At 41.6% G+C, this 16,711-nt stretch overlaps 1 protein-coding gene across 1 annotated transcript in view; it reads right to left on the bottom strand.

Moving 5' to 3' along the window:
* LOC126456379 (uncharacterized) overlaps positions 1-16,035 on the bottom strand; it is a 33,446-nt gene extending 17,411 nt beyond the window's left edge. Inside the window, exons 1-2 of the mRNA XM_050092133.1 lie at positions 15,907-16,035; positions 5,775-5,778 (exon numbers count right to left, since the gene is read on the bottom strand). Of these exons, the coding sequence (XP_049948090.1) occupies positions 5,775-5,778; positions 15,907-16,035 (133 nt within the window). The remainder of the gene's footprint in view (positions 1-5,774; positions 5,779-15,906) is intronic.
* Positions 16,036-16,711: the final 676 nt, after the last annotated feature.

The following is a 16,711-nucleotide window of genomic DNA, read 5'->3' on the forward strand; positions in this document are numbered from 1 at the left end:
ATGGAGAATGTATGAAAAATGTAAGGCGTGGAAAGGCTTTGCATTGTTTGTGTTACCATCTAGTTAAGTCCTCCGAATTTCACCACTCTGATTTTACATAAAAATATATTTATGCATATGCAATATATATATATGCATTTACAACAAACGCATTTCGCCGTTACCGAAATATAATCATCCAGGAAATATCTGAGTCTGTAGCGACTTTGAACTAAAAGCTAACGAACCTTGTTCACATGTCGTCTTCTTCTGCACGTAGGGAAACAGCGGATGTTGTAAGTGAGCGCGATGTTCGGGCTCCTGAAACATGGAAGTATTTTCTTAGCGTGGACTTATCATCAAACTAAACCTGCATGTTTATCCTGTTGTTAATATAATTTTTCTGGGGTTTTCCTAATTCGCAATTGACTATTGGGACAAGTAATTGGTTGCTGAAAATTCTTTTCTACGAACATAAAGTAAGTCATAGTAAAGTTTGTGTTAATTGCGTTGATCAGGGGGAAAGGACTAAATTTTTCTAATGTGGGGTAATTGCAGAACTGTATTTTTTATTTCTCCTTCCAGGATTTCAATGGAAGGATGCTTAAATCCTATATGCAACACAATAAAGGCATAATAATGAATATACAACCGCAGACTCAAGCAATAGTGTTACAGTTTTAAGAGATCGTATTTAATTTTGAACATGCTGATTTTAAAAGCACTATTACACTTACTAGACAACATTCTTAAATATTATGAATGAATTACAGATTAAAGATTAAAAGATAATTATATTACGGTACTTTAACCTCTCCTTTTTATTACTGATGTGGTAACAGTACTATCTTTGGACGTTCATGCTTGTGTTACTGGTAGATGTCACATATTTATAGTATATTATACAAGTAAACTAGTTTGCCGTAAAATGTTTCGGATGTCGATTGAGTCTCTTTTGAACGTATTTTATGTTTAAGGCCATTGTGGATTATTGAGCTTCTATCAAACCATAAAGTTATTAGCAGTGCCTTACTTTCGACAGTTTGGAGTATGTTAATGTGTGTAGGTGCAGGACATCAGCTACGGTGGCTGCTCTATGCCACTTTAAAAAAATTCTTGGGCTCCTCTCCACTTTCTTCCATTCCATGCAAAAATGAACGTGTGAAACATGAGGTAGACTGGGTGTGGGAAAATTGTGCCTGGTCCTTCAAAGTTGTAAATTCCAGGAAAAGACTGCTAATAACTAAAATATTTCACCTTCACGATAAATTCATTAAGTACCTGACGGATCACAAAGGTCAGATGAAGTGATGGGTCAGTGATGCAGCTAAGCTAAGACTGGCAGACAGTAGGCACAGCAAACAAAGGCGGTACTTTTCACGTCGGTACCCGGAACGTGCTACTTACGTGTCATTTCGGAGAGACGGTAGCAGTAATTAAGTACAATGCCTTCATCCTCACTTCATTTATAGGATATATTTTATTTACTCGCATATTATTCACATGATTAACTCTAACAAAACTTCCACCTGTCAAGGGTAAATGGTTTCTATTTACAGTTAAGTAAAATGTGACTTAACTATGCATAATAAATTGCGTGAAGTGGGAAAAATTCCGAATTCCCACTCTCAGAACCTCGAGCAGAGGGCTGCTACCATTGTTTGAAGTGTCATCACTATTGAAGAAGATTTGGTCAGTCAGTGGAAGACAGAAGAGTAAATGTTGATGCATTCAGGCAATGACCACAATGACCAGTGATTTGGCAAAGAGAGCTGGGCGAGCAGTGTCAGCGATGAAGAGGCAAGAGCGAAGCAAATATGAAATTCTACTCTCGAGTAAGATTCTGTACTTACAATATAAATCTTCACATAAACGTATTTGAAAACGCATGGAAAGAAAAATGTCAAAAATTGTCTAGGGAACTCACGCCAAACGAGGTTTTCAGTACTACGTCCAAGTTCAGTTTCAGACGGGCCAACATCAAATTAAGTACCCTTCAAGCAGCGCATCTTTTGACTGAAAGCTTCTTCGTAAAAGACGTCATGTACACTCCTGGAAATTGAAATAAGAACACCGTGAATTCATTGTCCCAGAAGCCGGCCGAAGTGGCCGTGCGGTTAAAGGCGCTGCAGTCTGGAACCGCAAGACCGCTACGGTCGCAGGTTCGAATCCTGCCTCGGGCATGGATGTTTGTGATGTCCTTAGGTTAGTTAGGTTTAACTAGTTCTAAGTTCTAGGGGACTAATGACCTCAGCAGTTGAGTCCCATAGTGCTCAGAGCCATTTTTGAGCCATTGTCCCAGGAAGGGGAAACTTTATTGACACATTCCTGGGGTCAGATACATCACATGATCACACTGACAGAACCACAGGCACACAGACACAGGCAACAGAGCATGCACAATGTCAGCACTAGTACAGTGTATATCCACCTTTCGCAGGAAAGCAGGCTGCTATTCTCCCATGGAGACGATCGTAGAGATGCTGGATGTAGTCCTGTGGAACGGCTTGCCATGCCATTTCCACCTGGCGCCTCAGTTGGACCAGCGTTCGTGCTGGACGTGCAGACCGCGTGAGACGACGCTTCATCCAGTCCCAAACATGCTCAATGGGGGACAGATCCGGAGATCTTGCTGGCCAGGGTAGTTGACTTACACCTTCTAGAGCACGTTGGGTGGCACGGGATGCATGCGGACGCGCATTGTCCTGTTGGAACAGCAAGTTCCCTTGCCGGTCTACGAATGGTAGAACGATGGGTTCGATGACGGTTTGGATGTACCGTGCACTATTCAGTGTCCCCTCGACGATCACCAGTGGTGTACGGCCAGTGTAGGAGATCGCTCCCCACACCATGATGCCGGGTGTTGGCCCTGTGTGCCTCGGTCGTATGCAGTCCTGATTGTGGCGCTCACCTGCACGGCGCCAAACACGCAAACGACCATCATTGGCACCAAGGCAGAAGCGACTCTCATCGCTGAAGACGACACGTCTCCATTCGTCCCTCCATTCACGCCTGTCGCGACACCACTGGAGGCGGGCTGCACGATGTTGGGGCGTGAGTGGAAGACGGCCTAACGGTGTGCGGGACCGTAGCCCAGCTTCATGGAGACGGTTGCGAATGGTCCTCACCGATACCCCAGGAGCAACAGTGTCCCTAATTTGCTGGGAAGTGGCGGTGCGGTCCCCTACGGCACTGCGTAGGATCCTACGGTCTTGGCGTGCATCCGTGCGTCGCTGCGGTCCGGTCCCAGGTCGACGGGCACGTGCACCTTCCGCCGACCACTGGCGACAACATCGATGTACTGTGGAGACCTCACGCCCCACGTGTTGAGCAATTCGGCGGTACGTCCACCCGGCCTCCCGCATGCCCACTATACGCCCTCGCTCAAAGTCCGTCAACTCCACATACGGTTCACGTCCACGCTGTCGCGGTATGCTACCAATGTTAAAGACTGCGATGGAGCTCCGTATGCCACGGCAAACTGGCTGACACTGACGGCGGCGGTGCACAAATGCTGCGCAGCTAGCGCCATTCGACGGCCAACACCACGGTTCCTGGTGTGTCCGCTGTGCCGCGCGTGTGATCATTGCTTGTACAGCCCTCTCGCAGTGTCCGGAGCAAGTATGGTGGGTCTGACACACCGGTGTCAATGTGTTCTTTTTTCCATTTCCAGGAGTGTATTTATAAGGGGCTATCAAAAAGTTTCTATTCGAAGGCCGTACAGTCCAGAATCGGTATTAAAATCGTGCAAAATCGACGAGAACTTTTATACAGCCGTTCCACCGACGCGCCAGGTTGAAGATACCTGTTCGGAAACATACAGTGCCCGCAGGCGTGAGAAAGTACATAACTGCCTGCTGCCTCCCCACGCAACTATCTCGCCTTTGGTCCCTTAAAAAAGGACCTCGAAGGGTCGACCCTTCAAGGCCCTTTTTTAAGAGATCAAAGGCGTCATAGTTGTGTGGGGAGAGACTGGAACTACAGGGCGGGTGCTCTATTGTTTCCTACTTGAAATGGCATAACTTCTGCGTAAGGCATTAGCGAAATGGGACGTGCGTTATCATGAAGCCCCGTAAAAATTCTTCATTCTCTGATGGACGTCTACCGCTCTTCATCCTTCGGCATCCAAGGAAAGAATATCAGCCCGTTGGTGCTCTTTGAGCGTATTTGGTAATAAAGTCGCCATAGTTCATTTTTTCGCATTTGCCGCACTAACGTCGAAAAGGAAATAATGTCGCACTACTCTCTTGAGTACATGAGAATACTTGTATACCCGCATCGGAGTCGCGCTACATTGCATGTACGCTACAGCAATGCTTTCAAACCGAACATTCTTATGACTAGCAGGCGTCAGATATACTAAATATTTCTCAGAAGCGGCTTTTGGGACAAAATAAGCTGTAGAAACACAGATCCAACTACAGAAACACTGTAGAAGTTTCAACACGCTGCGTCTGGAGTCAATAAATTCTGAACTAGAATTCAGCAATGAAAAGTGACGAGCACTTGGATCACGTCGGTGTGTATAGAATCCTCAACTTTGTTCCCAGGGAACAGCAGTAGCATTATATTCATTTTTTAGAAATAACTGCGATTCTCCTGTCGAAGCGCCATCTTGCGAAGCACTGTTCCATGTTCCATAGGCTGTCCATCATGCAACGTGTATGTCGAAGACTATTTACTGCTTGAAACAGTTTATGCTTGCGATTTACTTGAATTATCGTTTCAAGATGAGAATGCAATTTGTCATGTTTGTATCTTCCGTACATTGTGTATGTCAAAGTATGATTCAATACCACCTCTGGGTTGAATCGTGAAACGGAACCACCAGAAAAGTATATTAAAAGGCTCACGTAGTAATATCGATAAAATCCCAGACATTACCGATAATGTGATTCAACATTTCCTTCCTAAAAAAATTGAGAGTATTTTTCACAGGAATTGAATCGTGTGTCGAGTTCCTCAAGATAGATTCTTCTGAGAGAAATAAAAAAGGAAACTTTGTCACTGTACACCCTATAAATGATCAAATCGAAAGAGGTGCAGCTTATGGAATGCTGCAATAAGTTATTAACAGAAAACGATGAGAGGAAGTACCAGGAATTTCAACTTCTGTCTCATGTTCGGCATAAGTTTTCAGTGCACGAACGAATATTTTATCAAAACATATGAATTTTTAGAAGAAAATGTGGCTCTTGTTCATGGTACTTGCCTCACAAATATCTTTCATAGTAATTTTATATAATTCAAAGTTACTGGCTAAACACCTGTTTCTAAGTATTGCTTTTCATTAAACATTAGACTTTTTTTAATTTTTTCTCTTAATGTGGTTGACCCAAGTTCACACAACTCATTTTTACGGACTGGAACCAAAATTATTTGTACCAATAAGGAAAAACTATCACACAGATAGTTCCCCATATGGGACGTACATACAACATTACTGTTGCAGCAGTGCTTAACAACAGCATAGAATGAATTACAGTGTAGGGAGATGGGTACACGTGAAGCTATCCGCTTCCCCTCTTGTACTTCTGGGAAAGTCAGTGCTACGACAAATGCATTCACCGAACAAATATCAAACGAAGTGGAAAGATGAATGATGGTATTACTGTGCCTTTCACCGTTAACATTCGCGAAATCGGTATGTGAGTGTGGTCCAATGGAGCAGAAAAATCAGTATCGGGAAAATCCTCCGTGTCGTCCCGTGACAGAAACGTTCGGGGCATGCTCCCAGGCGTGATGTGGGTTTGGACCCGTGGGCAGCACAAGATCTTGCACATAACGTCACCTACCGAGCTGAAATACACAAGGTCACAAAAACTGAAGTACTGAATGAATGCAATGCAGTTTCACAGCTTCCCGATGTTTTTCTTGCGATTCCATATCAGAACGTAAAAACAATAGTCTCTAAATACCTTTGGGCCACAGTTATATAATAATGTTTCAATGCTATCTCCACCATTTGACTGAACAACTGTGTATTTTATATTAAGCCATTATCGAGTACAACAGTGTTGCGTAGAATTAAGCTCTGTTAAGTGAATTTGGTGATTTTGTACTTATCTACATGCTGGGATACCCAGTTCAGTAGAGCTTGTCTTCACTTAATAAAGTCTGATTTTGTTCAACATCTTTGTGTTTGATAATGGATTATCGCCGAAGTCGTAACAGTAATACAAAATGAAGAAGTTGTCCAGTCAAATGGTGGAAATATCATTGAGATTAAAAAATAAGTTAATATAAACAGTTACGGTTTTCGGCCAGTCAGGTACGTTAATGTAACAACTAAGGGCATGGATAATTTGTTACATTCGATTATAGCATCACCATTAGCTTTTGCAATACATTTCAGACATGTTTGGTATCATTTACGTGAGCCTTTAATAGCAGATGACAACGGAACCACTGTACGTGAAGACTGCACTAGATAACGGACATATTCAATAAAGGTGCCCGTCAGAAAAAATCTTTTCTCTTCTGAAAGCAACACTTGAGCTGTTACTAAACCATTTTCTCTGTGGTATTCTTCCTTGTGGGAGCGTAAGGCGGGGGACACATGCTGTAGACCTTGTGTGAAATTTCGAAAGTAGGAGAAAGTAATTGCTGTAAGGATGGGTTTTGAATTGTGACAGGATAGCTCAATCATTGAGACCGTTGCCCCTGAGGTGCAAGATTCCGTAAGTTGTCCGGTCCCGCGCAGTGTTTCAATCCATCAGGAAGCTCCAAGACTGTTATATTGTCCGCAGGACCTGATAAATTCTCAGTTTCGTCCACTGTAATGACGAGCTACAATATCTCAGTAGTGGCTGTGCAGTTGGCCTACGACGGTTTGACACAGTCAGTTGGTTGCAGGGCAGGTGGATCACATACTATTGCGTGAGTTTTCATTCTCAAGAATATGGAAACGCAACAATCTGTTATCTTCCTGTGAAGCCATTTCAGATTTATTGGGTTTTTTGGACGTGCCCTACAGCGTTGTGCGCATGTATTATGAGCGCAATTCATTCAGTGTAGCTGAACAGCATAACGAGATAATCAAGTGCTCTGGTTTGGAGCCCAGTTCCCTGCAACCATGGATTCTCTCCTCGTGCGTGTCTCACACTGCACAATGCATTTAAATGAAGCTAAAATTAATGTTGTCACTCTGTTAGTTGTCCGCCCGCACAGACGACACAACAACACTTCATCATGCAATTACAATGTCGCAACTTCTGGGTTCCTGAGGGTGGCGGCGATCCGAAACAGAGAAGTGTCGACAGGGAGCGTTCTGAACGGTGTCCACTTTTAACGATCAGTACTTGCGAGTCGGCGACCAACATACCACACACCTTACTACAGTTAGTCATTCGGCCTGAGATGACGACCCCCCCCCCCCCCCCTCAAATGTCAATATTTGGTCTTGAGTAAAATAGTTTGACGACCACGTGTCTGGAGGCTTTGGTTGAGGCAGCTGCACGCTTCAAACAACATGATATTCAGTAATCTTAATCATAAGTATAGTGAATGTGTCGACATGCTTCAGTTTTAATGAATTTTAGAATACAAGCTGCCTTGTAATCTGCTCCACTGCATCTGTATGCTATTGTAAATATACACACGCTGCAACGTATATTTGCTATTCAATTATATACTATTATTCTTAAACGAACGATAAGTTGAACACTTAGTACTATTTCTACATTAGAAGTACATATACAAGTGTTCCACATTGACCAAAAGCTCTAACTGTGCTCAATGGAAAAGTGGATGGACTGGTGTTTTAATTTTGTTCTCCTTGTAGATGCACCTGTTCATCTCCTAGAAGTAACCTGCAATCGTAAGAGAAAGTTGTCAACTCTCCGCGATCATTTTTATTGGATGAAAAGTAAAAGGTGCCGCGATGTACACTTGCTTCGCATGTGAGTCAGCTGAACGCAAAAGCTGACTGCAAAACATATCACTAATTTCTACGGTCTATACGCAGCGCACTAACGAAGCAAGAGAACGACCCGAAAGAGCTACTAGGTAACCCTGGATGACAATCTGCCGCTGATCCTTTACCTGAGTCCACCAGAAAGTGAGCTGTAGATGTATCAAACAGGCGGTGTTTCTCCTTCCCAAACTTAGAAGCGTACACGATAAAAGCTAGTAGCTAATAACTATAAACAAATTAGTAAGGAAATATAATTGAGCCTTCACGGCAGGTGAAATTCAGAAAAATTATATTGACTAAACGAAGTGATTCACAATACTTTCGTCACAAATCGTTTTCATTTAGACTCAGCACTTTCATAAATTTCAGTTATTCCTTATTTAATCTAGAACTATCACAAGTAATGTTTTTGAAAAATAAGTGAACAAGAGGACTCACAAATGTGAAAAAAACTAAACATTTCTTTATGTAAGTCACGAATACTGATATATTTGTGAGTGTAATATTTCTTTGCAGTTACCACCCGTAAAAGAAAGACGAGGTAGGAAATATGATCGTCTAATTAACTGAACATAAATGTACTTTGAACGATAGACGTCAAGCTAAGATATTGTATCATAAATTTGTAGGGGCAGTGGGGATCTTCCTTCTTCTGTGCCCACAAGTAAATAGTTGTACTGCTCCGCTGCAGCGTGATGTGTGTATATTACAGTGCAGAAGGTCATGCTATAGCACACAATACAGCGTCTGCGTGGCATACCCACAGCAGTAAACAGAGTAGCTCACGTCAGTGTCTAGCTGATCACCAGACCATCAGATAAGAATTGGGGAGGGTGAACCAAGGTGAACTCATATAACGATGGAAAAAAATAGAGCAACAAAGAGTAGTTTGTAGACACCACTAAAGTGAAATTGCGGAGAACCTGATTTACTGTATAAGTCAACATCAGAAATATACCGAAAGAATGCACGCTTGGCTCGCAATCGTGAAAGTCTGTTCAAAATCCTGCATTCACATATAGCTGCTACTGTTTTCTTCCTCGTCGTAGTTATTTTTGAATTAGTCCTGTTTCTCCGTTCGTGATCACTAAAAGGAAAATTAATGTAGAAGGTATTAAAATTGTGTTACCTGTTGCTGTACTATTCAAGTAACTATCTCACAAGAGACAATACGAGTTCGTCTTCTGTAAACAATGTTCTTCCATTGGTTCATTTATTTTATTATAAACAGTTACTTGGAACGCGTACTGCCTGACGCAAAGGAAACTTCTGAATGGTGTTCCAGAGCGATAGACAACAGTAGAGTTTTATGACAGCAGGGCATCAGTAACTAGGTGAGATTTTCCGAACAGTAGAAAAGGAAGAAAACCCACAGCGCTGTTCGTTAAAGTATTTTGTTTTTGCGAAAGAAAGTTTACAGAATTGTGGATCGTAATTATTGAAGTTTTAGATTTTATATAAGTTGTAACCATGAAGAACGCGTCAGGATACGGGTCCCAGAAGTGGTACTGTCCGTCTTAATTAAGCGCCAGTTGTCGCTGTAGTAAATAATCAGTTCTTCTTCGTAAACCGAAATTTTAATTCTCTTAGACAATATCTCTACCCTTAAAAATGTTATCACTAAAGAAAAATTTTTAGCTAGTTACACATAACCTACTAGTAGCAAAGTAGAGCACTGATTTTTTTTAATAACATTATGAAGTAACTGGTTGTTATAGTTGTGACGGTAGGTAGCTGATTTCAATAACGCAAGCTACTTATGTGCTTCAGTCGAATAACTAAACCGTTATCTAATATTTACAAAATTAAATAATGGCACATAAAATGAATTGATTATTTTGTCGCTTCTAGTGAGCTGAAGAAAAGTGTATAAGGCTTACTGTCTAAAAGCAAATGGGAGATACATCTCATTACTCATCGTAAGACGCGTACTCTCTCACAAAAATACACGTATGTGACAGAAAGAGAGAGAGAGAAAGAGAGAGAGAGAGAGAGAGAGACAGACAGAGACAGAGACAGAGAGAGAGAGAAAGCATACTTGGAATCTTAAAAGATCACTTATATTTGACTTAATCACTGGATGTTCCTAATCCAGACAAGATATTCAGCAAAATCCCAACTGATCTCTATCTGCTGGGCGAAACTACGTTTTTGGACAATGGTGCCAACTTGGGTCACAAGGACATAGCAGTGTACTCGGTGAGATGAGTTATCAGACTGAGCTATTTCGTTTCACGACTTCTGAAAATACCACATTCCAGTTTTTACTACCTGTGTCAATTACCTTCTCTTTTGTGACACCATAAAGGTATAACAAAATTTATAGCCGCGTCTGGATTCTGTTCTCATGTGCTGTTTCCTTCTCTCGAATATGTCACGAGAACTGAAGGCAATAAAGTAAAGAATTTTCACGACTATCCGTCTAGTAATCCAGTCATAAACTTTATTCGTCTCGAAATGTCGCTGTCTTAACGAGACAATATAATTTAGCGACCTCGCACTCACATTGTAGGAACGTGGTTTGGGACCTGTTTTACATCTTTCATGTAGCGTGACTCGTGTTTAAACAGATATGCAAAATTCCGTGATAAAGTGAATGCAAAAATATATCCAGATAATGTCGAATTCTTTGGTATTCGTAATAGAAACTTACTTTGTGTGGTCTGTGAGCTAAAATATAATTCATGAAAGGGAACTAAGTTAATGACAAGTTCCATATTTTCTTCGAAACTTAATGCCAGTCGTACAGTAAATAATTCCTGACGAGAATTTCTTATTATTCACATAAATAATACATATGTAGCTTCTCAGTTAGGGATGTGAATTCCGGATTTCAAGAATGAAAGTTTTGCTCAACTGCAACTTGCAGCTCATTGTTGCAGCTCACGAATTAATTTTTCCTTTGTTTTGTAGGCGTCCACACACTCATGCATAGCCTTTCAGTGAGATAGGTTTCTCATGTTCAGGGAGAAACTGCAACCTACTTCCTTTTTACATCCCTTATTAAATATACTTACCGAGATTAAACAATATTTTCAAATGATTGGTAATGGTAGGAAGTGATGAAGTTAACTGTCAGGGAGTAAGAAGTCGTAACTCTATCGATGGTGATTCGTTCACTCGATGTATACTTACTCTGTATCGTTGTCATAATCGACAAATGCAGTGCTACACAACCTGCCTCTGAAGGCAAATGAGTCATCAGTAATGTATGGTAAGAAGCAGAAAGCAATTTACACTAGGGAATTAAAGACACAAAAGTTTATCCACCTGAGAAGAGGCTTTTCTGTTATTTTAATGTACATTACTTCTTCAAGAAAAGATATCACTAACGTTCTATGATCAGAGTGTGGAGTGTTATAAATCTGATTGTTGTGTGCAAACAGGAAAAAAAAGAGGTGGGCAGGCTGTAGTTAAATTAATTAAGTGAAATGCAAACAAGAGAGCGAGATGAGACCTGAGTTTCTCCTGGCGTATACAACTTTCAAATAACTTCCGGGAATTCAGCCAGGTAACACTTTCAGCGACCGCCGATATTTCGGCGGGAGAACACCCCGCCATTTTCAAGCAGTTTGCCTTGAAAATGGCGGGGTGTTCTCCCGCCGAAATATCGGCGGTCGCTGAAAGTGTTACCTGGCTGAATTCCCGGAAGTTATTTGGAAGAGAGCGAGAGATTTCCGGTAAGCTGGTAACTGGGCAGTACCAGTATCAGCGAATGGTATTACAGATGTTGGGCTTGCCATGAGGAGAACGTTACGAGGTTAGTGATCAGATTATCCTGCTGAGCATCGAGCCAAGGCCCTAACAAGCAAGGATCGTATAGAGATGACAACAGCAAAACTCGATGGGCCATACAGGAACGTTAAACATAACCTCGAACAAGTATAAACTAAAGGTATCAATCCACGAGGTAAGGATAAGAGAGCTCTGTTAACTGTGCGAATTAGGACATGTAAATGGTCTGAGTACATTAGTACATTCGGAACTGTAACGAAAGACAAGAATGAGGGTGATGCGAAAGAAATACAGGATATGATAATGTAAGTGAAACACTGACATGAACACAATTTGGTAGAGTGCTGAGTGATATGTGTTCAGACAAACCAGCAGGAGTCGATGATACACCCAAGTGGCAGCGGAACTTGTGGCAGACAGAGGAATTATAAAGTGACTCGACTAGATGAAAAAACCAGTGAAAGGAAGGTTTCAGTATCTCGTTACTGAAGAGAGCGCAAGTGGATTAATATGAAAAGTACAAGATGCACATGATGCATCTGAAGTCTAAACGCTATATATAACGTCAGAAAGAATAAGTGGAGAGATAATGGATGAAGATGAGCTTCATTCCTTAAAAGGTAAACGTGCCTACAGAAAAGTCTCTTTGTACTTGATAATGGAAAGAACCTTAAAAAAAGAGAGGGAATGACGGCCGCGCGGAATTTGCCGAGCGGTCAGAGGCGCTGCAGTCATGGACTGTGCGGCTGGTCCCGGCGGAGGTTCGAGTCCTCCCTCGGGAATGGGTGTGTGTTTGACCTTAGGATAATTTAGGTTAAGTGGTGTGTAAGCTTAGGGACTGATGACCTTAGCTGTTAAGTCCCATAAGATTTCACACACATTTGAACATTTTTTTGCCTGGTTATTTACATTCTCGCACAGGATAAACATTCATCCTTGGAAAAAAAAGGGGGGAATGACGTGGTTGTAATTTAATTTAAAGTGAGTAGAGATGGAGACTTGTTATCTACTGCATACCTCAATGGACTTGCACGTTCAGAAGAAAGCATAGCATTGACAAATGGCATCGTAATGACCTAGGCGCGGTATTCAAAATGGAAACGATTATTCTGTTAGTTTTTAGGATGATTAGCGTTATTCTGGAAGATTGTGTACAGTGTTCGTTTGGGGTAGTCCTGTTATTGAGTCATATATGAAGTACCATTAATAATCAGCGACTGAGGCTGTATTCTCGTTGCGTTTAGTGCGTTTTGTGACTGCTACTACACATACATGAACACGAAACTGACAAATTAATACTATACACATCCTAGCTGTGTACAATTTTTAATCTAGTCTTTAACATATCATCTGCGTATGAGAAAGAATCCAGAAAGAAAATGTGGGCCGCCAGTGTGGCCGAGCGGTTCTAGGCTCTTCAGTCTTGAGACGCGCGACCGCTACGGTCGCAGGTTCGAATCCTGACTCGGGCATGGATGTGTGTGATGTTCATAGGTTTGTTAGGTTTAAGTAGTTCTAAGTTCTAGGGGACTCATGACCTCAGATGTTTAGTCCCATAGTGCTCAGAGCCCTTTGAACCAAAGAAAATGTAGTTGGTGAGCAATTACATATTAAAGCATATCGAAATAGGCGAATCAAATGGTTCAAATGGCTCTGAGCACTATGGGACTCAACATCCGAGGTCATCAGTCCCCTAGAACTTAGAACTACTGAAACCTAACTAACCTAAGGACATCAGACACATCCTTGCCCGAGGCGGTCGCGCGCTTCCAGACTGACGCGCCTAGATCCGCTCGGCCACACCGGTCAGCGAAATAGGCGAATCTTTATTTGTAATCATATGTTACTAGAATTCAGTAATACTCGCGTAATCATAAGTAATGTCAGTACTCACGCTACCGCAATTTGACAGTCTACACCCTTCTGGTGTACTGTCATGGCGTTAGTAAAATATTATGCAAAACTGTCTGCACTGCATGAAAACACTTTTATTCATGAGCGGTGATTGGTTTCGACCTGATGTTGATCATTTTCGGACCATACTCCGGTGCAGTTACATAAGCAAGCGGTATCAACAGTTCATGCTCCATGCTATCGTCTCCACACGTTGTCAGTGGAGTATGGTACTGACGATGATCGACATTGGATATAAACCTCACGCCATTTCTGAAAAGAAGGTTTTTATCCTGTCAAGACTGTTCTACATAATATATTAGTACTGTTCATTGTGACTGTTCCTATGCTCAGCTGTCCTAGTATTAATTTATTATTACTTTATTTTATCATAACTTTCCGCAGATGTCAGAGTCATCCCATATGGATCAGCTTACAGCAAATATTACCGCCAGTTGCACCTCAATTGACCCTCAAGATTTGCACACAAAAAATGAGGAAAAAAAACGGTTGCAACTTAACACGAAATCGAACATCTGACCCCTTATATAGAAAGCCTACTGACTGACCATTCAACTAAGTGAGAGTAATATGTCTCCAGTTACGGGTGTATCCTTTGGATGTATAATGAATGACAGCGTATTTTATTTGCATGAAAGGCTTCGTGCAGCTTTGCATTTGCAATGCAAATACTGGCAAACTTTACTGACATGAGTACACGAAAAATAGCATATCATAGTTATTTTGAATCTGTCATTAGGTATGGTATCATTTTCTGGGGAAATTCAAGTAGTGTATCTCGAATACTGAAACTGCAAACGAAAATTATAAGATACATGTGTAGTGCACAACTAACAGAATCTTGTCGCCCATTATTTCGGAACCTGCAAATACTAACAGTTCCCTCCATATACATTTATGAAATCATAATCTTTGTACACAGCATACAAAAATTATTTGAGGAAAATCATTTTAACCACACATACAACCCAAGAAATAAAAATAATTTTATGTTATCCACACACCATTTGAAATTATATACACGAACTCCACAATATATGGGGATGACAATATATAACAAGCTAATGGGCAAAAATGTATTTGATATGAAGCCAGAGAGTCTAAAAATAAGGCTACAGCAGATTCTGTTGGAGAAATGCTACTATTCAGTGGAAGAATTCATAGAGGATGACATGATAATTTGAGCAAGGGGTAATTAATTGTTAGTCTTTTATTGTATGTGTAACAAAATTGTATTATTATTATGATACCATTTGTTAAAATCAGTTGTTGTAATTAATTGTTAGTTTTTATTGTATGTGTATTTTTATATTGTATTATAGTTATGTTACCATTTGTTAAAATCAGGTGTTGTATGTATATGGTAAAACTTTACCAAAATTTTTACTTGTCTCCTAAACCTGAATGAAATGATCTAGATTATGTACGTTATGAGACTAATAAACCACAATTCACAATTCACAATTCTCCTAGGAATAGGTCTACATTACAGGCAGGACAGTTTTTGCATAATACTTCAAGTAATAATTCCTCTTCTATGTCTTACCAGTGTAATCCTAAGAAATTGTGTGTTGAATGTGATTTATGTGCTGCACTCTAATTTTACTCCGGCTGTGTCTTTTCACCCCCTGTTTTTGTTTTATCAGGCACTATACACATCCTAGCTGTGTGCTATATGTCCGCCACCTTAGCCGAGTGGTAACGTGCTTGCCTACCATGCAACGCCCCAGGGCCGATTCCCGGCCGAGCTGCAGGTTTTCACCGCTCGTGAACTGGGTGTTGTGTTGTCCTTATCATCATTTCATCCTCATCACTAGAAAGCAAGTCGGGCAATGTGGCGTCGACTGAAATAAGACCTGCACTCGGCGGCCGAACTTTCCCAGATTGGGCCTGGCGGCCAACAGCGCCACACGATCAGTTCATTTTGTGTGACAGGCACTGTGTGCTGTGCTGTTATTCACTTGTGAGAGGCGCTGTGTGATTGTCTGTGCCATGATTCTATCTACCTGTCAGAGACACTGTGCTGTGGTGTATTTGTGAGAGGAATTGTGTACTGTGCTGTTTCGTGATTTTCCCTGTGACATGGTACTGTGATTTTTGCTATGGTGTGATACGTTGTACCTGTGAAGGGCACTGTATGCCGTGGTGTACCTGTGAGAGGCATCGTGGGCTATGGTGTGATGTGGGTACTTAGGAGAGGAACTTCGTGCTATTATGTGATGTGCCAGTGAGGCACTATGCAGTGTATCTGTCAGAGGCACCGTGTGCTGTGCTATTTCGTGATTCACCTGCGAGAGGCGCTGTGTGTTTTGCTGTGGTGTGATGTAGTGCACCCGTGAGAGGGAGGGCGTTCTGTGGCATACCTGCGAGAGGCACTGTATGCTGACGTGCTGGTTGTTGGTGCCGCGCAGCGCGCAGTCGCAGTGTAGCAGCACCTCCCCAGCCGCACCCCAGACAGCCACCGTCAACAGTAGCAGCGACCACGTCCACATCTCCAGCTATCCGCCTCTGCAACTCTTTATAACATTTACACTCTTTAGCAGCCAGAAAGCGCAAGCTAAGGCTTCACAGCTCTAAACGTGACACAAATGAACGATTACAGTTTCACTTTAATATAGTTACATTCCTGTCTATTGGAGCTTCTGTACTATTTGCTTTCTGTCATGGTACCATAGAGAAACGTGACATTTTTCTGAACTACTGCCTGTCACACTCTTTAAATTCGGGTACGCCACCCACTGTTACTAGAATTTTCTGGATAATTTTACTTAGCTCATCAACATTTTGACGCATTGGTTATGGTATGTCAGACTCCTAGGATAGAACAGAGACCTTCAGCGTTCTTGGGTGCAAACAATAGTTTTTAATCGTCCATTTTATCTTTACTGGATTGTACTTACATTTAACAAGAACGAGTGATAAAATATTCGATATTAAAGGGCTAAGTCGTTTAACTATGAACTTCAGAACAGGTAAAGAAACAAGAATAACAACAGAACAACTGTAAGTAGGCTGTTTAGGTTTTTTTATTGGTAACGCCACCTCTGCATAAAAATCACCGGCTGTGGTGTGTGCTGTCTGTGTCTAGTTTGCACTGTTGTCTGCCATTGTAGTGTTGGGCAGCGGCAGCTGGATGTGAACAGCCCGTAGCGTTGCGCAGTTGGAGAT

Source organism: Schistocerca serialis, chromosome 2 (assembly GCF_023864345.2).
Source record: "Schistocerca serialis cubense isolate TAMUIC-IGC-003099 chromosome 2, iqSchSeri2.2, whole genome shotgun sequence".
Classification (NCBI taxonomy): Eukaryota; Metazoa; Arthropoda; class Insecta; order Orthoptera; family Acrididae; genus Schistocerca; species Schistocerca serialis.